The 26352-nt window shown below is 62.5% G+C and overlaps 11 protein-coding genes across 11 annotated transcripts; 1 reads left to right on the top strand and 10 right to left on the bottom strand.

Annotated features, from left to right (window-relative positions):
• Window positions 1-299: 299 nt before the first annotated feature.
• On the bottom strand, window positions 300-2789 carry RHTO_02667 (serine/threonine protein kinase; the record flags this gene model as incomplete). Its single annotated transcript, XM_016416341.1, has 3 exons — window positions 300-991; window positions 1050-1275; window positions 1335-2789. The coding sequence occupies 3 exons, from the start codon at window positions 2787-2789 to the stop codon at window positions 300-302; spliced, it is 2373 nt and encodes a 790-aa protein (XP_016276060.1).
• A 999-nt stretch (window positions 2790-3788) lies between these two features.
• RHTO_02668 (zinc finger, MYND-type protein) lies at window positions 3789-4819 on the top strand (the record flags this gene model as incomplete). Its single annotated transcript, XM_016416342.1, has 3 exons — window positions 3789-3896; window positions 3964-4146; window positions 4229-4819. 3 exons carry the CDS (start codon window positions 3789-3791, stop codon window positions 4817-4819), a joined length of 882 nt encoding a protein of 293 aa, XP_016276061.1.
• A 145-nt stretch (window positions 4820-4964) lies between these two features.
• On the bottom strand, window positions 4965-7374 carry RHTO_02669 (DUF21 domain protein; the record flags this gene model as incomplete). The annotated part of the gene is made up of 12 exons (XM_016416343.1): window positions 4965-5380; window positions 5437-5536; window positions 5592-5675; window positions 5729-5770; window positions 5832-5907; window positions 5968-5996; window positions 6057-6167; window positions 6255-6524; window positions 6639-6796; window positions 6857-6985; window positions 7128-7208; window positions 7362-7374. 12 exons carry the CDS (start codon window positions 7372-7374, stop codon window positions 4965-4967), a joined length of 1509 nt encoding a protein of 502 aa, XP_016276062.1.
• A 561-nt stretch (window positions 7375-7935) lies between these two features.
• RHTO_02670 (uncharacterized protein) lies at window positions 7936-8694 on the bottom strand (the record flags this gene model as incomplete). Its single annotated transcript, XM_016416344.1, has 2 exons — window positions 7936-8085; window positions 8494-8694. 2 exons carry the CDS (start codon window positions 8692-8694, stop codon window positions 7936-7938), a joined length of 351 nt encoding a protein of 116 aa, XP_016276063.1.
• Window positions 8695-9015: 321 nt separating this feature from the next.
• RHTO_02671 (arginyl-tRNA synthetase) lies at window positions 9016-11452 on the bottom strand (the record flags this gene model as incomplete). Its single annotated transcript, XM_016416345.1, has 7 exons — window positions 9016-9398; window positions 9490-9545; window positions 9609-9865; window positions 9944-10344; window positions 10373-10534; window positions 10595-11012; window positions 11186-11452. The coding sequence occupies 7 exons, from the start codon at window positions 11450-11452 to the stop codon at window positions 9016-9018; spliced, it is 1944 nt and encodes a 647-aa protein (XP_016276064.1).
• Window positions 11453-11947: 495 nt separating this feature from the next.
• Window positions 11948-13642, bottom strand: RHTO_02672 (jumonji domain containing protein; the record flags this gene model as incomplete). Its single annotated transcript, XM_016416346.1, has 6 exons — window positions 11948-12130; window positions 12192-12336; window positions 12395-12652; window positions 12708-12921; window positions 12975-13020; window positions 13079-13642. The coding sequence occupies 6 exons, from the start codon at window positions 13640-13642 to the stop codon at window positions 11948-11950; spliced, it is 1410 nt and encodes a 469-aa protein (XP_016276065.1).
• Window positions 13643-13916: 274 nt separating this feature from the next.
• On the bottom strand, window positions 13917-15583 carry RHTO_02673 (benzyl alcohol dehydrogenase; the record flags this gene model as incomplete). Its single annotated transcript, XM_016416347.1, has 7 exons — window positions 13917-14111; window positions 14185-14803; window positions 14911-15166; window positions 15252-15283; window positions 15345-15394; window positions 15457-15491; window positions 15556-15583. 7 exons carry the CDS (start codon window positions 15581-15583, stop codon window positions 13917-13919), a joined length of 1215 nt encoding a protein of 404 aa, XP_016276066.1.
• Window positions 15584-15901: 318 nt separating this feature from the next.
• On the bottom strand, window positions 15902-18154 carry RHTO_02674 (bleomycin hydrolase; the record flags this gene model as incomplete). The annotated part of the gene is made up of 14 exons (XM_016416348.1): window positions 15902-15915; window positions 15973-16132; window positions 16213-16285; window positions 16344-16473; window positions 16538-16568; window positions 16622-16867; window positions 16941-17003; window positions 17065-17288; window positions 17343-17475; window positions 17533-17611; window positions 17669-17732; window positions 17788-17911; window positions 17970-18083; window positions 18143-18154. 14 exons carry the CDS (start codon window positions 18152-18154, stop codon window positions 15902-15904), a joined length of 1467 nt encoding a protein of 488 aa, XP_016276067.1.
• A 526-nt stretch (window positions 18155-18680) lies between these two features.
• RHTO_02675 (RNA lariat debranching enzyme) lies at window positions 18681-20995 on the bottom strand (the record flags this gene model as incomplete). The annotated part of the gene is made up of 8 exons (XM_016416349.1): window positions 18681-18961; window positions 19058-19406; window positions 19466-19990; window positions 20046-20162; window positions 20220-20305; window positions 20397-20521; window positions 20583-20740; window positions 20822-20995. 8 exons carry the CDS (start codon window positions 20993-20995, stop codon window positions 18681-18683), a joined length of 1815 nt encoding a protein of 604 aa, XP_016276068.1.
• Window positions 20996-21300: 305 nt separating this feature from the next.
• On the bottom strand, window positions 21301-24239 carry RHTO_02676 (ribosome biogenesis protein Tsr1; the record flags this gene model as incomplete). The annotated part of the gene is made up of 5 exons (XM_016416350.1): window positions 21301-21471; window positions 21528-22181; window positions 22242-23498; window positions 23556-23778; window positions 23833-24239. 5 exons carry the CDS (start codon window positions 24237-24239, stop codon window positions 21301-21303), a joined length of 2712 nt encoding a protein of 903 aa, XP_016276069.1.
• A 390-nt stretch (window positions 24240-24629) lies between these two features.
• RHTO_02677 (Mn2+ homeostasis protein) lies at window positions 24630-26177 on the bottom strand (the record flags this gene model as incomplete). The annotated part of the gene is made up of 2 exons (XM_016416351.1): window positions 24630-26118; window positions 26176-26177. Coding segments are annotated over 2 exons (1491 nt in total).
• Window positions 26178-26352: the final 175 nt, after the last annotated feature.

A 26352-nucleotide genomic window follows, 5' to 3' on the forward strand; every position in this document is an offset into this window, starting at 1 on the left:
CCCTAACCCTAACCCTAACCCTAGCCCCCTCGAAGTCTTTCCACCGACACCAGATCCCGCTCTCGGCTACCTCTTCTCCCATGCTCACCCAATCCCAGTGACGCCGACTCCCTCCCATCCGTCTCCATCCGACTTGTCTACCTCGCGACCTGCCAGCCCTCATCTCCTCTAGTGCACCTTTTACGTCCGCTCTTGACTTCCCAGCACAGCCCTGCTTGAACTGAGCGACCTGTTCCCACCCTCTCCTCCTCCTGGCCTGACAAGCGATACCAACAAACTCCATTCCAGCTAAGTACCCGTCACTCAAACAGCTCGGACCCTCTCCTCGCCCAGTCCTCCGCCGCAACACGCCGGACCCGCCCCGCAGCCTTCGTCTCCCCGCGCACCCACTCCAAGTCCCACAGGTCCGACACTGCCGCTCGTCTTGCCGGATCTCGCACGAGCAGGCGCGCGACAACGGCTTGGACGGCGGGCGAGACGAGCCGGGAAGAAGCGGAGGAAGAGGCGGGCGTCGAGGGAGTGAGTGAGGGAGGTGAAGGTGCGGCGGACGAAGAGATGGAAGCGTGGCGGGAGAGGGGAGCGGACGAGGCGGGCTGGGGCGACGAGTTGAGCACGCGCGGCTCTGGCGGGACGGACGAGACGGACAGGGACCGCGCAAGTCCGGGCCACCGCCAGTCCGCCTTTGCGATCTTGAGCAAGTACCCTCGCCGCCCGCCCGAGCCCTGCACGAACGGCATGACACCCGTGATGAGCGCGTAGAGGACGACACCGAGCGCCCAGGCGTCCGTCTTGCGCCCGTCGTACCGCTTGCCCATGATCAGCTCCGGCGCGGCGTATTCTTCCGATCCGCAGCGAGTCGAGAGGAGAGGCGAGGCGGGGTTAATGAAGCGCGAGAGGCCAAAGTCGGTGAGCTTGACGAGCGGTGTCGGAAGCGAGGAGAGCAGGGACGAGGAATCGGGGCAGGGGAAAGGTCGGCAGGTGAGGAGGATGTCTGCGCGAGCGGCGAGCATCAGCGAGCTGCAACTGACGTGAAAAGCAGGCGCGCGCACTCTCGAGCTTGATGTCCCGATGCACGAGGCCGATCTCGTGCATCCATCCGACGGCCGAGCACAGCTCGCCAAAGATCCGCTTGGCGAGCCCGTCCGTCATCTCGTGGTGCCAGTCGGCGATAAAGTCGAACAGCTCGCCGCCGGCACAGTACTCGAGGACGAGGACGGTGTACTGCGGCGTCGAGAACGAGGTGAAGAGCGAGACGAGCGAAGGATGGAGGACGTTCTGCGCAGGAGAAAACCGGTCAGCTTCACCACGCTCGAAGCGGCACAGACGGCACGTACCTTCAGAACCTCGACCTCACGCATGACCGATATCCGCATCCGCTCGTTCGATTCGCACCCCTTCTTCCCGATCATCTTGAGCGCGACGAGCCCTCCGTCCGCTCCCGCATCCCTCGATGCCGTCCGTGCATGGCCCCTCGCGCGCTCCTTGCCCTTGCTCATCCGTGCGAGTGCGACACGCGAGAAGGCGCCTTTGCCGAGCAGGCGGTCGATCACGTAGTCGCCTAATCGGTCGCCAACCTGAACGGCGGGAGACGAGTCGACTTCGTCCGGCTGCTGCTGCGACTGTCGAGAGGGCGATCGAGGCGTCTCGCCGCTTGACCGTGATGAGCGAGGAGGCGAGGCGGCAGGCGAGGGTTGCTCGTCCAGTGAGACAAACTGGCGGCGCGAAGAAGAGCGAGAGGACGAGGCGACAGAGGAAGGGGCGGTCGTAAGGTCGTAAAAGCGAGAACGAGGGGCATCGACGGCGGTCGGAAGCGAAGACAACGGCTTCGAGGGAAAGTTGACGGGCGAGGGCGAGCCGAAGCCGGGCTGCATAGACGAGGTGTCGAGCGCCGCGAGGCGAGGTCGTAGTGCGGCGACGGGCGACAGCTCCTCGTTCTCCATCCGACGAGGCGACTCGTTCCTCGGGGTCTGCATCCCGTCGACCGCACTCCTCGCACCCGCTGTGCTGCCGATCGAACCCCCTCGCCCTCGTGTCCACGGCACGCTCGTCCCGTCACCCGACGCCTCGTCTAACCAGCTGCTCGTGCTGCTCGCGACCGAGCTTCGCAGCGGGTCGAGCACAGGCTGGTAAAGCGATTCCCAGCCGGGCGAAGGTGGAGGCGCAGAGGACGACGACGGACCGCGGCGGTGTCCACTGCTCAGCGAGTTCTGCCGAGACGGAGGATTGGGCGGAGGCGAGAGGGCGCGCGACGAGTCTTCCGAGCCGGTGTCGAAGAACGAGAGCGTCTTGTTCCGTTTTGGCGCTTCTCGGCCGTCGCCCTTCTCCTCGGTTGGCGTCGACACGGACGGGAAAGCGCCAAACTCGCTCGGTCCGCTGCTCATCCAAGATCCGCCGCCTGCACTCGCGCCGCCGCTCATCCAGGACCCGCCTGAAGTCGCCGCCTCCCTCGCCTCGCCCTTCGCCCCGCTCGTACCGATCGACCCGCCCCATCCATCGAGCCAGCTCCCGCCTGTCCCGCCTAACCGAGCGGAACTCCCCGCACCCGCACCGAGCGAGGACTCGGGCAGGAATCCCCACTCGCGCGATTCGAGCGGCGAAGGGAGCGGGTCGAGGCTGCGGTCCCCCATGGCTGAGAGGCGGGAGAAGGTGTCGGATGCGCCCGAGCCCCATGACGGGACGCGGCGAGAGGAAGACGAGGGAGTCGAGGTGGATGCGTGAGAAGGGCCGCCAGAATCGGGAGTGAGCGAGAGGTGGAGTGAGGGTTTCGTGTGCGTTTGCAGCGAGGTCATGACAATGGATCAAGGAAGGGAAGACGCGGACGATGATTCTGCGGGAGGTAAGAGACGAGGTTAGCCGACGAATCCCATTCCCGCGCTCTCACTCCGGCGCCTCGACTTCAACAGTCCCACCCACGCCCGTCCAAGAGAGGGGAGACGGCGACGAACCTGCTGAACGTGCGAGCGGATACTCCGTCTGGACTTCCGACGCCAAGTGGGGGAAGTCGAAGGGAACGGAGGCGGAAAGGCGGGATAGCGGTTCGAAGGCGGATCGGATGGGTGTACTCGTGCGTGTGCGCTTTGTCGGCGGGCGGGAAAAGCTGACGATATGCCAAGCCAGATGATGGCTGGGCTGCGCGGAGCGAGAGAGCGAAGTCAGCGCCGAGGGCGGAAGAAGCGGGCGTGGCGACATATTCGGAGCGAGTGTGACAGGCTAGGAGTCTCCTCTGCGCTCCAACGGCGTCCCTCGTTCCGCTAGTCGCTTCATCGGCTCGCTCCAGAGATGAGGATCTTGCGCGCTATCGCCCCGCTCGGCAGGCTCGTACACGGGCTCAAGAGACTAAGCGACTCACAGTAAGCCCGTCAGCGCCACTTCAGTCCCTCCCGTGGTCGTGTCGAGGCTACCGACGCTGTTTGGCCGTGTTGAGCGAGCGGAGGCGGCGGGAAGGCGCAAGATCAGCGAGGAAAGGCGGCGGGGCGTCAAGGGGTGAGCAGGTGTGTCGTTAAAGTCGTCAGAAGTAAAGCGAATGGCCACACACGCCAGCAATCGGCGACGAGGCGAGCGACACCGGGGCAACCCTCTCGAGGAGGACGCTGGTCTCCTCCATCGCGCTCGACTCGGCTTGACTGGCTGCAGAGACGTGGAGCTTGCGCAAATCCTCTTCCGAGCCTCTACACCCCGCCGCCGCCCCGCCCGTCGCCCTCGACGTCCGCTTCGCACCCCTCGCCCAACTTTCGCCTCGACTCGCCTCGACGCCTCTCTCAGCCCTCTTGCGGTGGACGGACAACAACATGAGCACCCAAGCCGAACACCCATGTTCCGTGTGCGACCGGAAGACGAAGACGACCTGCGGTGGCTGCCGGGTCGTCTACTTTTGCGACCGCAGCTGCCAGGCTGCCGTGCGTCCCCATCAGCCGCTCGAGCTGATGAGACCGAAGCTTGAGAACTGACCACCCGCGCCGATAGATTTGGTCGACGCACAAGTGGCTCTGCAAGAACTCGCCCGACATGTTCACCTTCCCTGCCTTGACGACGGACGAGGCTGCAACGCTCAAGCAGCTTGTAGGCGATTCGAATCCCATTGTCAAGACGGCTATGAAGCGAATCAAGCTGAGAGAGCGGGACGGCTGGCAGAGCGGAAAGTACGACGTGTCGCGCGTCTTTCCCAGTTCACACCCCGGACCAAAAACGCTGACGGTGCGTCACACGCGCACTGTACCGCCCCGCGCAGAGCTTTATCGACGACCTCGCACGCGTTGACTGCCCCGTACCTGAACCCCGCCGCTCACTCCGCCTCCTCGAGCTGCACTTCCTCCTGCGCGACCTCCAAACCCGCTCGGTCTCGCCCTCCGTAACCCCGACACCCTGGACCGACGTCGCCTACATACACTGGATCAGCTTCGACAGCATCCAGATGATGAACCACTCGCCTCAGCTCCGACGACCCGGCGCGAACCCGCTCGTCCTCCTCAACCAGCCCTTCCGCCAGCTCCTGATCTACTTCACGCTCGCACATTGGCGACGCGCGAAACAGTCGCTTCCGAAGCTGCAGAGCGGGTCGGACTTGGTCGAGTTTGCGCTGGACCGGCTCGAGAACAGCGGAGCGGCAGGGCTCGAGCAGTACGCGGGACTGTTGGGTATCAACGGGATGTCACTGACAATGGGCGATGACGACGGCTCGCCTATGCCGTACGAGACGCCGGCAGTGAACGCATTCGGCGCGGGCGGAGGAGCGATGAACGAACAGATGATGGCGCTGATGCGCGAGCTGGGACTCGACGGCGGCGGTTTGGGCGGGAGCGGTGGATTCGCTGGGTTGTAGCGAGCAACCGACACACTCAATGAGACCAGTTAGTGTAGCTTACGGGCAGACGGGCACCTCGCTCTCTCACATCTCTCTCGCACTCTGCGCGACGGCCGAATCCGCGAGTACGCTTAGGCTGTTGTCAATGGTTTTGCGCGTGCCGCTATCGTGCGCCCGCTATACCGAGCGGATACAGCCCGCCCTTCCCACTCAGCTCATCCCCATCCCCAAACCCGGAATCCTCCCGCCCCTCCTCGTCGTCCACGTCGCCCAGCGCAAACGTTTCCACCTCCTCTCCCACGGGCGACCCGTCAGGCGTCGGGAACTTGAACCCGCCGCCTCGCCCGTCCCATCCCGTCTTCCTCGCCGGCGCGGTTCCAGCTGGCGTTGGCACGACCGAGAAGCGCGAGAGGGACGACATCGTGCGATGATGCGAGTGCGGCGACGAGGCGAGCGGTCGGTACGAGGCGGTCGAGGTGCGAGAGCGGCTGAAGAGGTGGGATTCTTCGTCGGACGAGTCGAGGCGGAAGGAGAGTTGCGAGGACGAGGCGCGGTGGGTGAAGTGCCGGTCGACGATGCCTGTGTGTAACGGGTGTCAGCGTGTCCCCGATGAATCCGAGAGCGATGGCGCGCACCAGAGACGAAGCGACTCAGGCCGATGGAGGCGGAAGCGCGAGGAGGACGCGAGAGAGCCGAGCGCGCGGTCGCTCCGAGTGAGACGGTGCGAGAGTGAGCCTGCGATGGATCGAGTGAGCATACAATCTTGAAACCGATGAGGCTAGGCGCGCACCTTATCCGGCTCGTCGTGCAGGATCGCCTTGAGCAAGTCGTCGAGGACAGCGAAGCCAAGCGCATCTGCGCCGTCGATAGCCGACTGCGGAATGAGCTCGTTAATCCCGCGTGCCCTAAAGGAAGCGGCGGACGCACATTCGAGACCAGCAAAACCGCCTCCGGGTCCTCCCTCTTCAGCTGCGAACGGAGAACTCGTCAATATCGCCTTACGGACAGTCAAAGCGTGCGCTCAGCGCACATAAGCGATACAGTCTATAATTGGCGTATTCGGGAAGACATGTACGAGCGGATGCAGAGCGAGCGAGCGGACGAGGCTGGAGGTTGGGAAGGTCAGCCGAGCCGCGAGACGCAGGGAACGACGAGGCCAAGCGGACTCATTCGGCCGACTTTGCGCTTCTATCAGCTGTTCAAGCCCGAGCAATGTTAGAGGCTAGGCGAGAAAGACGTGCGAAAGCGGACGCACCTCCTCGACTCGCAGATAGCCAACGAACGGTTCGTCCTTCTTCTCATCGATCGCGCCGAACGCCGTCTTCGCTCTTCGGACGGGTAAGAAGTGCTGTCGCCGGAGGAGGAGCTGTGCGAAGACGCCAACGAGTTCGATCGAGGCAGTCAGCGCGAACGGCCGATCAGCAAGCGAATTGATCCTCCGCCCGCGACGCACCTGCATCAGATCCACATCGCAAATCCGCAATCCATCGCTCACCGCATATACCTCCCTGACTCTCCTGCCCACCTCTCCCACCGCTCTCTCCGCCAGCCCTAGCACACCCTCCACCAACTCCCCCTCCTCCCCTCCAAGCACTTTCCCCTCCCCGTGGAGGTGCACGAGCGTCTTGAGTTCTTCTCGGCGGTAGAGGTGGGTCGTGTGCGAGCCGAGGAGCCAGTCGAGGAGTTTGGCGGTGGGGTAGCAGATGGGGGATTCGAGGTACATCTGGACGCGGGTATGGTGGATTTAGTGAGTCTTGCGCCGGCCACAGCTCAGCAGACGCGTGGAGGAACTCGCAAGCCCTCGGGAGACGCCAGGAAGCTGGCAAGGCAGACTTACCAACACTTGCACGAAACCAACACACTTCGCGCCCACTCTCAGCCCATACTGCGCACACAGCGCCTGCGGCAAAACCTCGCCAAAGATGACAATCGCCGCACTAGAGATTACGATCGCTGCGAGTCCTCCGCCGCCGATGAGCGAGTCGAGGAAGACGGCTGGCGCACGAACCCGCATCAGTCGGGGCAGGAGGAGAAAGGTGGGAAGGAGGAGCGCACGGAGGGTCTCGTTGACGATCACGTTTGAGAGGAGCAGGCAGACGAGGACGAAGTGTCTGCCGTGCGAGAGGAGGGAGAGGACTCTTTGCGCGTCGATGCGGTCTTGAGGCGGGCCGGAGGCGGCGAGGACTGCGGGCGCACTCAGAGTCAGCTGGTGAGGGGCGAATTGTGCCGAAAAGTCTCGCCTTGAAGGTTCATCGAGTCCAAGCCTGCGGAAGACAAGCGAGATCAGCTCCCTTTGCCGCGAGACTTGCGGAGGAACGGCCCGCACCCATGAGCCCGAGACTCAGGCCCGAGAAGACGCCTCCCAGCAACACAAAGACGACGGAAAAGACGAGCTTGAGGACGAACTCTGTCGCTCGGCGTGAGAGATCAGCTTCATCCGGTCCGCTGTCTTCGCCCCTCCTCGTCCCGTCCGTCCGTCCTTTCAGACTGCCGCTGCACTCTCAGCATCCACAGCACCCGCTCGCTCGTACCGCGTGCCTCAAGAACGAAAGCGACTCACCCTTCCTGCCCATCTCCACCTCCCCTCCCCCTCCATCCCCGCTCTCCTGCCTCTTCGCCAGCCCATCTCCCACGCTCCATGGACTCCCTCCACGCTTCTCTAACCACCCTATTCGCCCTGCATCGTCCTGCGACGCGTGAAGTGTTGGAGAGGCCTTTGCGCCCCGGGATGCGATGAAGACGAGTGTGAGCAGGCAGACGAGCGCGGCGAGCGTGAGGCCGAGTGGAGTAGAGCGCGAACGAGCGTGTGTAGGTCTCGAAAGCAATGGGAGGGCCATTCACCGCGAGGAGGCGGAGCGAGAGAAGTGTTAAAGGGATCGTGCGGCGACAAACGACGCAGGACAAAGGGGGACACGAAGGAAACGAGCGCATTACGTCGGGGAACAGTCTTGTAAGTGTGGAAACAGGTCTACAGGGGCACGGAACGGGTGTACGACTTCCTTGGGACGACTCGAGGCGGGAGAAACGGGAGAGCGAGGGGAAAAGTGTCTGTGTTGGGCTGTCCTGCGAGGCGAGGCGGGTCAGCTTGTGGTCCTCGGCAAAGAAGGAGAGTGCACGCACCGCTGGCTGGACGCCTACTGGGCGGCGGTGGCCGTGCTGCTGGGTCCGCCGCCGAGGTGGGTCGACTCGCTCGCGACGGTCTGGAAGGTGACGGTCCTCGGCTGGAGCTGCGGGTACTTGCTCCTCGACTGTGCGGGCGACGTGTACGTGTCTGGGAGAGCGGGCTGTCGCGGTACGCAGCGACGTCAGTCAGTGTGCGGATGAGCGTGCGTTGCGTTGGCCGAGGACGAAGGGAGAGAGGGTCGGCCATCCCGACGCGGCGACTTTGCGGCGGTACGAGCGCATCCCCAACGACAGCACGACGACGTTCAGGGATCGTACGACGCTATGCGAACCCCGCTGGCGATAACGACTCGCCCAACACTCGTTGTCCGGGGTCCCCAAGTGGTGCCGGCATTCCTCGCACGCCGCCAACGTCGCCCAGCGCAGCGTGTGCACCCGCAGATAGTCCCACATCCCCGTATAGCACCGTCTGAAGCCACACCGATGCAGCCAGCGAGTCGAGCGAGCCCAGCAAGCCCCCTTCCCAACCCCGCTTCCCGAGACTCAACAACAATCTAACGGCGACTCACGATGAGGACGGGGGCGGGCTCAGCGTGCTCGATGCGGTGCATGTCGGGGAGGTAGACCTGCGCGAGCTGGCCTGCGACTGATGGCGAGGGAGGCGCGGCGAAGGCGATTCCTTCGAAGGGCGGCAGGCGCGGGCGGGACGCGGTCGTCGAGGCGGCGCGCAAGGCAGGGCGAATGGCGAGGTCGAGGTGGCGGAGGACCATGTTGCGCAGCTGTGTCGAAAGAGTGAAGTCGAGTGGAAAGAGAGGAAGAGAAAGAGCGAGAGGGTCGGAGGGGTCGGAAGGCTCGACCGCAACTCGCTCGGATTGGTGGCGGATGCGCTTGCAACGACAGCAGATCGATTGAAAACGACGACTCGAGACACCGCAAGCGAAAGAGCGACGAAGCGAGAGACGCCGCCCTCCTCCTGCCTCTCCCGACTCTCTCCTCGTCGGAACCCGCGGCGACTCGTCCGCACCCACAACGTACCGCAAGAGTACCGCTGAGCCGGCGTCTAGGATTAACATGCACAGTACACGCCGCATCTACATGCGCTCGAGGGGCTCGAGGGTGAGGAGGCGCATGGCGCTGCCGAGGACGTCCTTTGCCGAGACGTAGAGCCACAGCCGGGCGAGCGCGACGTCGCGCGGCTGGCCCTTGACGATGAGCGTCTCCCACGCCGACGAGATCAAGTGCGACAGGCGGAACGCGAACGTGCAGATCGTCGACGGCTCGAGCGATTTGAGCGCCGCGCGCACGACGTCCGGGTACTGTCCGAGCAGGAGGAGGATCTCGCGCGCCTTGGGCTCGGTCAGGAGGGACGTGTCGATCGTCGACGGCCGCTCGGCGGGAGGCGGGAGGACGACGTCGGGCGCGTTCTTGCGCTCGACCGACGACAGCCGGACGTGCGCGTACTGCAGGTAAGGGCCTGTCAGAGGTGCCAATGTCAGCATTCGCCCGCCAAGAGCATGCGCAGAGGAGGAATTCAGCCTGCGCAAGGGTCAGGAGCGAGTACTCACCCGTGTCGCCCTCGAACGAAGTCATGCGCTCCCACTTGAACTCGTAGTTGTTGATCCTGCACGGTGCTCGCAATGGTCAGCGACAAAGCATCCGATCGAGAGAACGTCAGCACACGCACCGCTTGCCCGACATGTCCTGCACCTTGACGGCCGTGATGCCCAGCTTGTCACTCGTGTACTCGGGGTCCTCGATCGCGGCATACTTGTCCTCGTTCTTGCGCATGACGTCGTGCATGACGCGCTTCGACTCGTCGAGGATCTGCTCGAGGAAGACGGCGGTGCCCTTGCGCGTCGACATGCCGAGCACCATGCCAAAGTTGACGTGCTGGAGCGTCTTGGCCCAGTCGTAGCCCATCAGGTCGAGCACCTTGAAGAACTGCGCGCGGACGCCTTGAAGAATCAGCGCAAGCTCCTCGGGAACGAGAAAAGCCCAAGCGAGGACAAGCGGACGAACCTGCGCGAGATGGAGGTCCTGCTGACTCGCGACGACGTAGACCATCTTGTCAAACTTGTACTTCTCGTACCGCTCGACCGCCCCACCGATGTCACGAGTGATGTACACGCTCGTGCCGTCCTTCTTCCTCACGACCGTCTTCTCGAGCTTGTACTTGCGCAAGTCGACGATAAGCGCGCCCTGCGACTCCTCGACGATGCCGGACTTCTGCAGTGCTTCGAGCGCGTCGGTCTGCGCCTTTTGAGAGACCTGAGACTCGCCCGAGTACAGGTCGAAGTAGATGTTGAGCCGAGCGTACGTCTCCTTGTACTTGACGATCGACAGGTCGCGGAACTTCTTCCACAGCGCGACCGCCTCCTCGTCGCCTGCGAGACCGATGATGAGGACGATCAGCCGTGTTCCTGCAGCAGAACTCAGGTGGCGACGCACCCGCCTCCATCTTGACGAAAAACTCGCGCGCCCGGTCGTGGATCGACTCGTCTGTCTCGCCGTCCTTGTTGATCTTGACGTAGACGTCGTACAAGTGCGTGATGGCGTCCTTCTCGAGCTCCTCCTCCGAACCGTAGCGCTCAAAGCCCACAGCGAGGATACCTGCGGGCGAGGACCCAAGTCAGCGGGGTGAGGACAGGACAGAGCCGAACGAGGGCGCACCAAACTGCTTGCCCCAGTCTCCGAGGTAGTTCATGCGCAAGACGTTGTAGCCGTTCGCCTCGTACAGATTGGCGAGGAAGGCGCCGATGATGGTCGAGCGAAGATGACCGGCGTGGAAAGGCTTGGCGATATTAGGCGACGAGAACTCGACGATGATGTTCTTCCCCTTTCCGCTCTGGTTCGTGCCGTAGCCGTTCTTCTTCAGCAGCTTGAGGCCCGCTGGGGGCTTGTCGGCGCCCGAGTCGGAGAGGGAGAGGTTGGCGAAGGTCGAGAGGGCGGAGTGGTCTTCGTCGGGGGTGAGGTAGGTCTGAGTGTTGACCTGGTTGAGGACGAGGGAGGCGAGGGCGTTGACTTGGCAGTTGAAGAAGACGAAGGCGCCGTTGGCGCTGACGGAAGCGAGGTAGGGGGTCGGCTTGAACTGCGGGCGACACGAGAGGCGTCAGCTAGTGGTCTTACGAAGAACCTGCTTGCGGCAAACGGAGCAGCCGTCTCCAGCATTCGATCCTGATCCGCCGAATCCTCCTTGCGCACTCGACCCAGGCGTCCCGCCGACTGCTCGAGACCAACAGGCCATAAATTTGATCCACTCACCGCAGCGGCGAGCTTCTCTGCGACCTCGTTAGGCTTGGCCTTGAGCCTGAACCGCGGAACCGCAACCGTGAAATCGCCCTGGACGTTCTTCCCCGTCTTTCCCGACTCGACCCCCTCGAACGCCTTCTCGACATCAACCTCGGGGAGGACAGAGTGGATGAACTCGGCCGCTGCGAGCTTGAAGAGGTCGAGTGCGGGGGTCGAGGCGAGGTGCTCGTCCGGGATGGACGGCGTCGCGGGGAGGGGGAACGGCGGGAGGGTCGTCATGACTTTGGTGGAAGTGAAGAGGGTTCTGGCGGGCGAGACTGTCCAACGGGAGGGTTGCAAGGCCGGGCGAGTTGAGCGAGCGAGGGAAGGGGAGATGAACGGGCGAGCGGCGAGCGGGGCGCGTACAAAGGCGCGGGCGAAGTGAGCAGCCGTCGTGAGGGCGTCTAGCGTCGAATTCGCTCAGCCAGTCGAGCGTAGAAGCGTTCAAAGCGAGGCGAGCAAGGGAAAGCACGGCCAGGAGGAGGGTTGGATCTTGACTCGCAGGCGACACCGCGCGGTGGGGCTGTTGGAGTGCTCGCTGTGCTAGCAGTGATCGCGTGGATGCCGCGTACTGCTCGGCGACCCCTCTCGCGCTGTCCTCGCTGCGCTGCACCCACCTTCTCCTCGAAACGCTCACCTTGAGCGATGACCGCATTCCCGGCCTCACTGGAGGCTCAAAGATCGCGCTGGACATGGTCTAGAATGCATAATGCGGGAGCGACCGGCGCCCACGCCCTACATGCTGTTGATGCTCGCTGAACCAGCTCCGTGCCCACCGTCGCTCGTCTTCACCACTCCCAGGACACCTTCCAACCTTTGTAGCTCGTTCTCGACGCCCTCCAGAACCTTCTCCAGCCCCGGTAGCCACCGCCACTCTGCCTCGTGGTTTTGTCGAAAGTCGAGGACGAGCGGGCGGACCTGCGTTGGGTGCGAGATGAGCTCTGGTGCTCGATGACTGGTCAAAGAACGTCAGACGCACCTGGTCGAGTACGAAGGAGGTAGGAGGACGAGCATCGGGCGGGATTAGCGGCCAGCGCGATGAGGCGGCGCGTGTTTGGAGGATGGTGAGCGGAACTTCGAGGTTGCGCAGCGTGTTGAGCGTCATGCGCCAGAACTTGGGCCAACTACGGGTTGTGACGGATCAGCAAGCTTGCATTGGGCCGAGGCGCGGGGCAATCGCACCTCCACCCCTCACTCCGCTCGACCAGCTCATCCACCGCCTTCTCCCACTCCTCCCTCCACCCCTCCTCTCCTTCTCCCCTCCTCCTCGCCTGCTCAATCAACATCTCCCTCACATCCTCGATCGCAACTCGGCATCGCTCGACCTCGTCCAACAGCGAGCGGTACACGGCGGGAAGGTTGTGCGAGTTGAGCCAGTTGTGGTTGAGCGAGAGGGTCGGGTGGGTCAGGTTGTGGACAGAGTGGTAGTAGCCGGATGGACTGCAACGCCGAGTTGGTCAGACAAACCTCTACCAGCGGAGGAGAGCGCACGCACATGAAGATCGACTCTCCCTCCTTCTGCTCGACGACCAGCATCCCGCGCCCGCGGAACTCCTTCTTCCGCTCCTCATTCCACTCGTCGCAATTGACACTCGTGTCGTTCCGCTCGGCTTTGGCGACGAGAGGGCGAAGGTACGGTGTGCAGGACGGCGGAAAGAGGTACCATCGCTTGCGGCCGTAGAGTTGGGTGCTGATTGAGTAGGAGCAGTCTGCGAGAGTAGGCGTTAGCACATTTGCAAGGTTTGTTGAGGAGCGCACGCACAGACGTCGCGGTGCAAGGGCGTGAAAGTATCGCCTCCTCCAGCGTACTGCAAGCAAATCCGTCAATTCCTCCTCCGCGCTTCTACTGCGGAAGCGTGCACGCACCACGAATCGAAAGTCATCGTCGCCCTCGCTCCCTTCCCACTCGTTCATCCAGTCATCGAGCCAAAGCTGCGGCACCTCGTACAGTTCCTCGCGCACTCGCTCCTTTCCCTTACCCTTCTCCAGCCGCTCCACCTCATGGTAGACGAGCAAAGGTAGGTGCCAATCTTTGAGGTACTTTGTCCGCCCTCTGCCCTGCTCCCACAGCTCGAGCAAGTCGCCAAACGTCCTGACTTCCACTTCGTCGCCATCTCCACACTCGCTTCGGCCTTCGCAGTCCACGCAGACAGCCGCGTATAGCCCAAAGTTCTCCTTCAGATAGTCCCAGTCGAGCGCGCCGTCCGCTCGAGTGACCCTCCGCTTGATCTGCCAGTCGTCGACGAGAGAAGGTGAGATGAGGCAGGGCTCGTTCGGGAGGAGATGGTGCTGGCGGAAGTGGGCGTAGGAGCAATCAAACTCGGTCAGGGAAGGGATCGCGTCGATCGTCGAAGCATTTTGCGGTGTGAGCATGAGCAGGCGGAGCGAAAGAGGTGAGCGAGGCGGTGTCCGGGTCCTCAAGACGGCCATGTCGCGGTTCCTTCGCTTTGTAAGAGCTTGAGATGGGCCCTAATGACGCTGCTAGTGCTGACGAGAAGTGCGATCATCAGAAGTTCAAGTAGGGAGAAGCGGAAGTGATTTTCTTCTCTCGAAAGTGGTTGACCGGTCGAGGAAGGCGACGGACTGACGTAGTTCGTTCTGTATGGACATATCTCCTCCCTGTGACGACACCTACCGCGCGAGGGAGCTAATGAGAACTCGACGAGCGCGATCCCACCTTCGAGCTCCTGCAACTTCCCTCCGTTCAAGCCTTACCAAAGACAATGATAGGCTTGATCGTCTCCCCCTTGTGCATCGCATGAATCGCGTCGTCGAGCTTGTCGTGTGCGAAAGTCTTGCTGATCTTGTCGACGGGGAAGTGGCCCTCATTGTAGAGCTTGATGAGGAACGGGATGAAGTCGGGCGGGTTCGAGTCGCCTTCGCAGAGGCCGCTGTAGGTCTGCGACAGGAATTAAAGCGAGCGGGCGTGAGTCTCGAGGAAAAGCGGAAGAGGCATAGGACGGCGGGCGAACCTTGCAAGCGACGAGATTGCCGAAGACATCGAAGGGAGGGTTGACACCCGGTCCAGGTGTGCCGCAGCTGCAGGAGCAGAGGGACGCGAGTATCCCCTTCTTCAACATGATGCTGAAGCAGACGCCAGAGACCGCAGACTGAGCGAGAGCGACCCACCTTAGGAGATGCCCTCGGTTCGCCGTCATTTCCCACGCCGCCTTCAGCGCCGGCACGTTACCCGAGCACTCGACAAAGTACTGTACGCCACCCTTGTACGGTGTGATGGCCTTGACCTGCTGGACGACGTCCGAATCACGCGCGTTGAAAACGTGCGTCGCGCCGAACTGCTTCGCGAGGTCGAGCTTGCCAGGGACGACGTCGAGCGCGACGATTGTCTTGATTCCGAGGTACTTGGCGGCGAAAAGCGCGCCCATACCGACCGCTCCGAGTCCAGAAATCGCAATCGACGAGTCCTTCGATGGCTTGAGGAAGTTGAGCACGCCGCCTGCGCCTGTCTGGAAGCCGCAGCCGAGAGCGGACAGCGTGACGAGGTCGGTGTCGTCGGGCACCTTGACGACCGAGTTTTCTGCGGCAAGAGCGTGCTCCGCGAACATCGACTGGCCGAAGAAAGCACCGTAGCTGTGCGAATATGGACGAACGGGTCAGCTCTACACACACACAACACCTGAGAAGCACTGCTCCTCTCTCGTACAGCGCGGAAAGAGGAAACAGAGGGGTTGACGCACATCTCCTCGCCGGCTGCTCCCTTGATCCCCGCCTTGTTACCCGTCTCCGCGCTCCTCACCCGCCCAAAGTTGATCTCGCCAAACTTCTCGCAGGCCGCCGGATGACCCGTCTGGCACGGCCCGCACGACGAGCAGTGGTTGAAGGAGCAGAGGACCTTGTCGCCGGTCTGGACGCGCGTGACGGCCTTGCCGACCTTGAGGACGCGGCCTGAGCCTTCGTGGCCGGTGACATTGGGAAAGGGAGAGGGGAATGCGCCTGCAGAACGAGCGATCAGCTATGAGGCGAGGCGAAGAAGGTATATCGACGCTGCGAAGGTCGAAGGGTGGTCGGCGGTACGCACCGTTCTGAATGCACAGATCAGTATGGCAGAGACTGCAGCATCGCATAGAGTCAGTTCTTCGACCAGGAAAACGGAGAAGCCGCTCGGACGCACCCGCACGCTACGACCTTGAGGAGAACTTCGTTGTCCTCCGGCTCTGCGAGCTGGACAGCCAAAGTCTCGGTGAGCAGAACAGCAGCGACGTGGAGGAGAGACCACGACGCACCTCGACCTCTTGCAGCTTAAACGGGGCGTCCTTTTCTGCGACCGAGACGACGAAGTGGGGATGAGGCGAGAGTTGGCGAGAACAGGTGATGGGACGCACCAGCGAGAACGTAGGCTTGCGTCTTCATGTCGACAGGGTGCTAGCCAGAGAATAGGAAAGCGAGAAAGACGAGGAACGACCCATCCTCTCCTCGTCGCTCGCTCGCCAACGACCCCCACATCTCCTCCGCACGCGCAAGGATACTCCGGCGGACTTTGCGCTAACCTGGAAGCGACAATCGAGCCAATCCGAGCGAGCTCGACGGACGCGACGTCGCAACAAAGGCATCGGCACGAGATGCAGAGCAAGCGCGGCAGCGGAGAAGCGGAACAGAGTGATCCGCTGGACCAGCTCGTGAGCGAGAGATGATTACCAAAGACAGACGCGCAAGGTGATACAGATCAGTCTAGGCGCAAGCACCTGCCGAGAGACCGTCAGCGCCCAAGTCGAAGAGCGAAAGAATGAGCCTCTACGTACCGAGGACGTCCCACGGCGGCAGGACGGTGACGGGTGCATCGTCGTAGATGTCGAGGAGCTCGTGCGAAAGGAACGAGCGGGGCGCGACGATCTGGTAGACGTAGTTGCTGAACCAGTCGTCGGTCATGACGAGGAAGCCCTTGTTGCATGCGTCCTTGCCCTGCGAGCGGCCGGCGTGAGTCAGCGAGCGGCACAGCTGTCGAAGAGCCGGAGGAGGCAGCGAGTAGAAGCGGATCGCACCCAGGAGTTCTCGACGCGCCAGCGGACGGGGTTGCCGTGGTCGTCGAGGTGGACGGCCGTGAACATCATGGCGCTGCGAGCGACTGTTAGTACTGCCGCTCCGACGTCGAACAGCGATAGATACGACGCACTGTGTCATGGACGACTCGTAGATCATCAGCCGCTCCTTCTTGTCCATCTTGACGGTCGTGCCGAATGCCTCGTCGTACTCGAACAGCCGCATGTCCATGACGCCGTTGAACGTGTCCGAAGACTTGTCGACTGTGTGGAGGGCGCTTCCGTCAGTCTCTCGAAGGATGGGTGAAGTGAGAGAAAGCGAACGAACCGTCGCAGCCGAACCAGACGGGGAAGTTGCTCTACAACAGCGACTCGTCAGCGTTGCTCTGGCCTCTGCCGGCGCCTCGCGCACCTGGATCATCTTGATAGCGACTTTCTTGAGGAACTCGATAGGCATGTTAAGGTATCGCAGCGGCCGGCCTCCGACAACATTCCCGAGCCGCTCGATCGTGTAGGTCTGCTTCGTCGGGTTGCGCGGGTCGTTTAGGATGGAGACGGTGCTGCCGACGTTGTAGCCGGCATGGACGCGAGCGAATTCACGCGGCGTCGTGACAATCTTGTGCGCCTTCTTGTCCTTGTCCGCGAACTCCCACGTGAACTGCGCGATTGATTGGTCCTCGTCAGCGTCCAGAAGCGGAGAGATCTGAGGTCCTCGCGGACTTTGAATGCACCTCCTGGTCAGGCTTGGGCGGCGTACCGCAGCAGATCGTCAAGATCCGGTAGATCTCCTTCATCTGCAAGGCGAAGCGGCTTAGCGACGCGTAGCTGTAGACGACATACGTGGAAGCGACGCACCATACCGGCCTTGACCTGCCTCGCCGCCCGCACGAGCGCGCTCTGCGATAACCCCTTCTCCTTGTCCCGCATGAAGACCTGCAAGTCGAGCGCCATCTCACGCAGCTTCGAGGTGAGGAGGCCGTCGAGCGCGTCGGAGTGCGAGGTGTTCCAGCTCTCGGGGTAGACGGTCTGCGGGACGAGGCCATACTCGAGGACGAGCGCGACCGCCATGTCCCATTGGCCTGCGCATGAGAGTCGTCAGCCGAGGACGACGACGCGAAGTGGGGACTACTCACCGCCATCTTGCGCAGGCGCATTCGTCAGCAAGAACTGCATTGTCCGCGAGTTCAGGTCCTCGTGGTACAGCTCGATCATCTGCTCAAGGAACCAGTTCGCCTTTGAGAGGTGGTCGTAGAAGTACAGATAGCTCTGTAGGAGTTCGTGATGAGTGTCCGAGCGTTGAGAGCGGAGACAGAGAGGATTTACCTGCGAAAGTTGGAACTCGCCGAGGTTGAACTTGCGCGACGTGAAGATGCGGACGACGTTGCAGAGCGCGAAGAGCCAGCTGAGGAGGGAGTACTGTCAGCATCTGCCCCACTTGTACGAGGCGAGCCGGACTGACCAGCGACCGGAAGCGAGCTGATTCGCGACTGGCTCGCCCTCGGGCTCGATCTTGTTGTTGAAAACTGCCGCGAAAGCGTCAGGACGGCAGTTCGCCCTCGAAAGCAAGGCGCAACGCACGCATTTGGTCGAGGATGTTCTGCTGGCGCGACTCCAAGACGATCTTCATGTTGGTGCGGCAGAGGATCGTCCGTGCGAGCTTGTACTTCTCGTCGCGCTCGAGGTCTTCGTGCCAGTCGTCGATCTGGGAAGAGCGACGAGTCAGTCATTGTTGGCTGACGAGAACACCGAAGTCGACGCACACGCTCGACTGAGAGGGCGCCGGGATGGTCAACATCGTGCACCGGTGCGGCCACCTTGTTGGTGAGAACAGAGGCCGGTCGTCGCATTACGGCACCTCTCATGGATTCGGAGAGCTGGGAGTCAAGAAGTGTATCGTCAGCACCGGTTCGAAGAACAGCGCCAGCGGACGAACCGAAGGACTCATGACAAGCAGTCGAGCGATTTGTTGGACAATGGGTACGATAAGGATAGCTCAAACGCCAAGATCAAGCGACTGTGGAAGAGGAAGAAGAGCAGGAGCGAGCGAGAGGAGGAAGAGGGGTCCGCGGCAACTCCGAAGCCGACCTTGCGCCTCCTTTCCATCCATCCTCGCACTGTCCGAACGGCCAAGAATAGATAGCGCGCCAAGGACGCGGGAGACGAGGGGAAGGCGAGACGGCCGGCAAGCGGATGGGAAGGAAGGCGTCTCGCGCGAGTTCATCACACCCCAAGCTGCGCCAGTCGCAAGTTCTGTTGCGCTTGGCTCGAGAAGAACCGCCGAGCATGGCGAGAAGGCAAGGGAAGGGTGGATCTTGCGGAGAGAATGGCGGAAAGAAGCGGGAGGTACGAAGGGCGAGAATGAGCAACGCATACGTGAAACAGGTGAGACGACTCGGCTCTGCTAGGAGATTGTCAGCGCATGCTTTGCGGATGACAACAACAAGCGGATCCCGAAATGCCCTCCCCTCCCCTCAATCGTCGTCCTCGTCGATGGCGATCTCCTCCGGGTTCGCCGCGTCTCCGTTCGACTCCTTGGCCGCCACCTCGCTCGCCTTTTCGCCCACAGGCTCCTCGTCGACCCGCTCGCCGGCCATCTCAATATCCCGTAACGCCTCAGCCTTGGCCTCTTCCAGCGCACGCTTCTTGTCTGCTTCGAGGGCGGCGAGGTAGCCTTCGGGGATTGGGTTGATGCGGTTCTCGATCTGGAGGAGTGAGGTGAAGGCGAGCGTCTGCGGGTTGGTGTACCAGGAAGCTGCGAGATATGCCAGTCAGTACACTCGGCCTTGTCAACGCGATGCGCAGCAGCCGACAGGAGCACGCATCACGAAGAGAAGCGAACGCCACGCACGCATCTGGATCATCCCGTTCTTCTGCCAGTCCTCCTGAGTCGGCGCCGTCCGCACAAACTCCATGACCTCGTCAACCTCGACCAACCCGTCCTTTCCGACATTCTCCTTGACCCACTTCTCGTCGGCCTCAATCGTCTGCGCGAGTTCGGCGAGAGGCGGGAAGGGGATCGGGCGAGGGGAGAGCGAGAGGTAAGGCGCGGTGGACCGGACGATGGCGAGCCAGGCGGGGTCGAAGAAGACTTTTGGTCGGGAGGGCGAGGGAGCAGTAGCAGTGTCGGTGTTCGCAGATGAAGTCGAGGGAGCGGGAGGAGTAGTTGAGGACGGGGATTCTTCGACGATTTCGAGAATCTGTAGTCGCCACGAGGTCAGCTCGCCGCCTCGGCAGAGACGGTCAAGAAGTGACGCACCTGCAGGAAGTCCTTGTTCTTACCCGGCTTGTTCAGCGCGAGGAACTTGGTCGTCCGCGCCGTTGGAGCCGCTTGCGCACGTTCAGGCTGCTCCGTCACATCGCTCTCGCCCACTGGCGCCGTGTCGAGCTCCTCCTCGTCATCGAGCGCGATCTCATCTGGGTTCGCCGTCGCGGAGGTCGGCTCGTCGTGCGCCGCGCACCCCGACGGACATCCCTTCTCCTCGCTCACAGGTCCCTCCTCCGACACGACCGCCTCTCCCTCGCCCGCGCCGACTTCCTCGTCGTACATCTTGATCTCATCAGGATTCTCCGCCTTCGCAACCTCCTGACCCTCCTGTGCGACCACCGCAGCAGGCTGACCACCCCATCCTCGCTTGTCCCTCTTTTGCACTACCGTCTTCGAGCCGTCGTGGTGGAAGAGCGCCGCAAAATTGACGTGCAGGTGGGCTGAGAACCAGTAGCGAGGTTGGAGGGAAGTGAGGAGGGCGTGGAGAGGAGGTGAGCCGAGCGAGTTCGAGTTGATCTGCGCAGGGAACGTTAGCAGAAGGTAGCGAGATTGAAGGGGCTGATCGGCGCACCTCGTCGCGGAAGAACGGCTTCTCGCGCATTAGCCAGTCGACATCGCCGTGCTGCTCGATCCCGAGCGGCCAGTCGTGCGAGAGGAAGACGTCCATGCTGGATCCTCGGTTCTTCAGCTGCATGAGATGAACTTGTCAGCGCGATGCGAGCGAAGGAAAACTAAGTGGACGCACCTGCAGCAGCCGCGCAACGTCGTACTCGCGAATGTGGTAGATCGAGCGGATGGTGCGGTCGTCGAACGGCACCGTCTCGAAGTGACCTGCACACAGCGGTGATCGGTCTGTCGATTAGTATCATCGAAGCAGCGCACACCTGCAGTCATTCTGAGTGAGCGCGAGAACGCTGCGCACCTTTCTTCCAGTCGCCAGACTTCCAGATCCCGCTTGCTCCTGCGATTCTCAGCCATCCATCGACGAGCAGACTTCCTGCAAAGCCGAGGAAGTAGATGTCCGGTGCAAGCCAGCCGCCATGATACCTGCGCGAACCAAAGTCAGCCTTCAACTTCAAGGGGAGAATGGAGGAGACCTGCGACGCACAGCTCCCACATGTACCCGCTCGCCTCGTGGTTCCCTCCGATGACGATCGTGAGCTTCGGCGCCTTCTTCTCTCCCGAATAGTATTGGTGGAAGTGTCCGAGTGCGCGGTACTTAACGGGACAGGCCATCGTCTGCAGATCGGCCGTGTTGCGCATGGCCTGCAAGGAGACAGCTACAACGATCAGCATCGCATCCGCTGATTGCGAGCCATGCTGAACCTATTGAAGCGTCACACGCACCTGAAAGTCCCCACAGCAGATGACCAAGTCTACCTCCTTCTCCCCCTTCTTGCGCGCCTCCTCGTCGCACCGTTCGACGCTAGCATAAATATCGTCGAGCGTGCCATGCGAGCAGCCTATCACGGCGATGCGGAGAGAGCGCTGGGAGGAAGTTGATGAAGGCGGTGCGGACATGGTCGGAGAGGGTGAGGAAGGGCGTCGGCGGGCAGACCAGAGGCGGAGGGCGGGCGAGAAGGCCTTGACTAGCTGTCTCGAGCCAGCAGCTAACAGCGTAGTCGTGGTGGAAGCGTGCAAGATGAAGCGTTCAAGGGAGACCCTCCTCGAGACGAGCGGAACGACGAGGACTCGCTTCGTACGGCTTGCCACTGCTTGAAGAGCAGTCTCAGAGAAGCCAAATGAGCGAGAGAACTACGCAGAACCGAAGGGATGCGAAATGCAACGAGAGAAATACAACACAACCTCCATCACGCTCAAACCCGCTACTCGACCTCGATATGCTGGTCCTTCGCCGCCGCCTGCGCCCTGACCTGGTCCTTGTCGACGATGGGAAGCGGCTGTCCGTCCCACACGCGCGACCACTTGGGGAAGCAGCGCTTGTAGAGCGTGAGGCAGACGGTGTCGAGTTGCGAGATCGGTCCGTCGAATCCGGCCTGCGAGGACGATCGTCAGCAAGCCATCGATCAGAGGGGTAAGGGCGGCTGCACACCTTGAAGTAGCCGTGCGTGCCAAGCGGCTCGCGGATATGTCCGATCCGCCCGCCCTTCGTGCGAAGCTGGACAGGCTTGAAGTACTCGACGTCGTCGCGGTTGAAGAAGAGGTAGCGAATCGTCGCCGTCTTCTTGTGGACCTTGAACGGGTGGCCGGTGAGGATCACGCGCTTGGCGGTGATGCGGGTCGGGTCGGACGAGAGGAGCGTGCCCGTGCCGATGAGATGGACGTGCTGGTCTGGCGAGGCGTTCACATCGTCTGCCGAGGTGGTCGGGACGCGAAGGAGGAGCGAAGGCGAGTTGCTGCCGAACGTGATGGGCATGTACGCCGTTCCGATCGACGCGTTGATGCCGTGTCGCAAGAACCGTTCAAACTTGTGCACGTTGTTGCTGCCGCGCCCGCCATTGCGGACCGTGTGCTGCGAGAAGATCGGGTTGATGGCGAAGCGGCGGAAGCCCTGCTGGAGGACGAGCGGGTCCTTCGAGCGGACCGTGTCCGAGTTCTCCGTGTTGCGCTGGATGCTGAAGTGCATGATCGAGTACTTGTGCTCGTGCTTGAGCAGGCCGAAGAGCGTGAACGGGTTCATCGGGTTGTGCTGCTCGATGAGCCGCCGCGGGACGTTGGCGAGGTAGACGATCACTCGTGTGCCACGCTGCGCAAGAATGCGTCAGTACGTCGAGCAGTCGTAGGAACAGCGGGGTCCTGCACGCACCTCGACGCCCTCCTCAGCCGCACGCTTCTCCAGCCGCCGACCCATACCCTTCCAGTCCTCGAGCATAAAGCACCTCCCATACTCCCTCGGCAGCTCCTCATACGGGTCCCATCTGCTAGTTCTGAAGCTCTTCAGGCCGCGGTACCTGGCAAACCGTTCCCTTGCGGGCGTGTGCAGAGGCGTGTCGACTTCGTCGGGGAAGTCGAGGTCGTCTCGGTTCTCGACGTTGCGGCGTGCGGCGCGCGAGGCGAGGTACTCCTCAAGCTGAGCTTGTTCTTGCTCCGGCGAAAGGTCGGCGAACGGGCGAGCAGAGACGGAGGCAGTCTCATCCGCAGCGGTATCGACAAACTCGGTCTCTTCGACCTCGTCCTCTTCTTCCGCGCCCTCCCCACCATCTCGCATCGCATCATCATCCTCGTCCTCCTCTTCCTCAAGGTCCCCGTCGTCCTCCTCATCATCAATAATCCAAGCCGCCTGATACGCGCTCGTCCCCTTCGCGACCTTTTTCAACTTGGGCGTCGTACCCGGCCGTGCGGGGGGTGGCATCTCCATCGCGTCTCTCGCCGCCGCACCAGGCGCAGAAGCCATCTCTTCCTCCGTAGGCCAGGTCTGCTCGTCGAGCCCAAAGTCGTCGTCGTCCGGGATGTTGGTCGAGGCGAGCGAGTCGGCGTCGTCGTCGGGCATCGAAATGGGCTCGAAGGGCGCAGTGGAGGGCGCCGAGCCGTCGAGGGACATGGTCTCGGCGGGAGGAGCGGCGGCAGAGCGCTTCATCGGTCGTGCAGGCGGCGCGAGGACAATCTTCTCGACCTTGAAGTCGCCCCACCCCTGCAAATGCACCAGACGGTTCGCACTCATCCTGCTGCCCCTGACGACACCCTCGACAGCCAACGTGCCCAGGTCCTCGCCCTCGAACCCGCTCGGCGCCTCCGCTTCTTGCGCAGAAGGCTCAACCAGCGCATTCTTCTCCCACGCCACGCGTTCAGCCAGCACGCGCGGCCGAGTCTCGCGCCACCGCAATCCCTTGGGCGTCTTCTCGCACAAGCCGCGTACAATCAGCGTCGCCTCAGACGAAGGAGTCGGTGCCGAGGGTGCGGAAGAGTCGGTCGACATGGCTGAAGCGGAGGTCGAGGCGGATGAGGAGGAGGGAGTGGAGGAGACGCAGTGGATGCGGTCGATTGAGGGGAAGAAGTGCGTCAGGAAGGATTGAAGGGAGAGACGAGTCGAGGAGGCGAGGGTGGGGTTTCCGCCGGGCAGGTCCTGCGGGCGGCGGTGCTCGTTAGTCTTAAGTCGATTCACCCAGAGCGCACTCCGCACCTTGACGACGCCGACAACTCCCCCATTCGCGCCTCCGACACCCAGACCCGTCAAACACCGCAACGCCGTCTCGCCCTGCGCGTCGACCTCCTGCTCGCTCGAAAGCGTGACGATGACAAAATCTGCGGCGGCTGCTGCGTCGAGGATGGGGAAGAGTGCGTCGGGGCGGGAGGCGGGCGGGAGGAGGAGGAAACGGAGGGACTGGTTGTGGAATTTTGGGACGCTGCGAGGAGACAAGGTGAGCTTGTATCGACTGAACGTGTTCGCCCACACTCACTCGAGAGACCTGAAGCCCTCTGTGCCCGTCAACTCCCCGCCGACCGCCTGCGCGAGCATCTCAGCCGTCTCGAGAGCGCCAACATCCTCCGTCATCGGCACAACCGCGACAACCCTCTGCACGCGTTCGCCGTTCCTGTTCCTGCCCTGAAAGATCCCCTTCTGTTCCTCGAGCAAGTCGCGCTTCTTCTTGACGACCTGCTTGGCATGGTTCCTCCGGTTGACCTTGAGGTTCTTCGCCTGGACCTTCTGACTCGCGGCTTTGGCCGCCTTGCTCGCCGGATCCTTGGTGTTGGGTCGATGCGTGCGACCTTTGGCCTGGTCGCGCAGGGTCGACTTGGACGCGTGCTTCGACTTGAACGCCTTGTTCGACTGCTTGAGGTGCGGCTTGTGAGAGTGGCCGCTCATGGCGGGAAGAAGCGCGGGTGGGCACGAGTGGTATCTGTGGCGTTGTCAGAGTCGACTGAGCAGCACAGAACACGAGCAGAGCGACGAGAGAGCGAGCGAGATGAAGCGCGGACGGTCAACCCGCGACAAAGCTCGAGCGGGGCGGTGTCGGCACCCAGTGTCGCCCTCACACGCCGTCGTGGGGCTAGCTGGGCATGTAAGCGCGTTCACAGTGTCCTGGTTGGCCGGACTGCGTCTTTGAACGGAGCCAAACGAGCGAGACAAGCTGGAACAAGCGACTCTCCTCCCGCATCTCCCGTCGCAGAGAACGACGCCAGCAACGCTCAAACGTGTCTGTGAGAACGACAACATGCATGTACTTCACTCCTGCACACGCCGCTTCACAGCGGACTAGTCCCTTCTCCCATCCGTACTCGCCTCCGCCCCGTCTCCTCCCTTATCCTCCCCTGCGCCGCCCGACACAGACTCCCCGCCCGCCGCCCCAAAACCCCCAAAGATCCCCAACCCCCCTCCGGTTCCCAACCCCGTCATCCTCCGTCCCTCCTTCAAAACCTTCTCGAGCACCCACTTGGCTCCTCCCTCCGCTTCTCCTTCCCTCGCCCGTCGACCAGCAGCAGGAACGCGCGGCAAAAGAGAGTTGGGATCTCCTCCTTCTCCTTGTCCATCAATCCACCTCACGTCGCGCACCAAAAACGCGTACCACATGCGGACGACGGGTACCGTGCTTGCGTGCCAGAGCGCATGTGCGTCGAGTAACCGCAGTCCGGCCGGACCTACGGGTGGGAAGTCGAGTAGTTCGAGTGCTGTGAGGGCGGGAAGGAGGAGGAGAGGAGGGAGAGGGGAGAGGTAGTGAGGTGCACGGAAGCGCGAGCGGGCGGAGGGGTAAGAGGAGAGTTGGCGGCGGGAAAAGTTGGATGGGGTTGGGAGACGCGATTGGGCGAGGGACCAGAGGGCCCAGAGGAAGATGGTTGAGAGGGCGACGAGGATGTTGAAGCGCATGTTGTAGGTGTAGTCGAAGCGGTCTCTCAGACCGAGGTAGGCGCAGTGGAGGAGGAAAAGCGCGACGAGTGCGGCGGTCCATGCGAGTGCGGCGCGGCGCTGAGAAGGAGCCAACGTCTTGCCCTTCGAACTGGACGCATACCACCCCTGGATCCGCACCACCGCAACCCAAAGACCCGCGACCATCGTCGCCGCCGCAGCGAAATAATCCGCCCTTTCCGTCCAGTCCACGTCGCGCGTGTGGAAGACGACAGACCAGACCCAGGCGTTCAGGCCGGTCCAGGCGTAGACTTCGTACACTCGCGCGAGGCGACGTCCTTCTTGCATCCTTCCGCGGCGGCGGAGCGTGCGGAGGGACTGGAGGCCGAGGTAGTGTGCGTAAAGGTTGGCGAGGGAGAAGAAGACTGAGAGGGGCTCTTGTAGGCGCGGGAGGAACAGGCCGAGCAGCCGCAAGGGAAAGAAGGGCACGAGCGGGAGGGAGGAAAAGTCGAGTCTGTGGAAGGGCCACTTGCCGTGGAACTGAACTTGGTGGCCGATGGGTAGGCCTTCGAGAGCGCCGCCTGGTTCTGCCTCGCGCAGAGAAGGGCGGGGAGAGCGGGAGAGGGCGAGGTCGGTCAGGTACTGCTGGCAGGCGTAGGAGCACGTCGCTTCGCATGGCCACAAGAGACTTGGCGAGTAGGCAGAGAACGGGGCGAGATGCGAGTCTGGCGGGACGGAAGACGGTTTCGAGGGAGCGTCGCGGCAGAGTTGTTGGCGGCAGACGGCCGTGCAGCGCTGGTACGCTGGAGAGCGGTCTCCCACGGATGCCCACGTTGGCTCGGCGACCAGCACGAGCGCCAACGCTGCTGCTGCGACCGCTCGTCGTCGTGTTGGAGGATGCCTGGCGGTGGACGCGAATGTCAGCGCGCGGGGCATTGAGCGGGGGAGAGCGGCTCACATTGCGGTCTGCGCTAGTCACACAGCAGTCCCACGTCGAGCACAGCGAGCAGGAGAGCAGAGCGAGCGAAAGTGATGAAGCGAAGCGAGCGATGAGGCGGAGGAGCTGGCGACTTTGGCAGGGTGACTCCGTAGAAGGACTGTTGTACTTGTGACAGTATCGTATGTTTCACCAGCC

This window comes from Rhodotorula toruloides (genome assembly GCF_000320785.1).
Source record: "Rhodotorula toruloides NP11 unplaced genomic scaffold Scaffold2, whole genome shotgun sequence".
Lineage (NCBI taxonomy): Eukaryota > Fungi > Basidiomycota > Microbotryomycetes > Sporidiobolales > Sporidiobolaceae > Rhodotorula > Rhodotorula toruloides.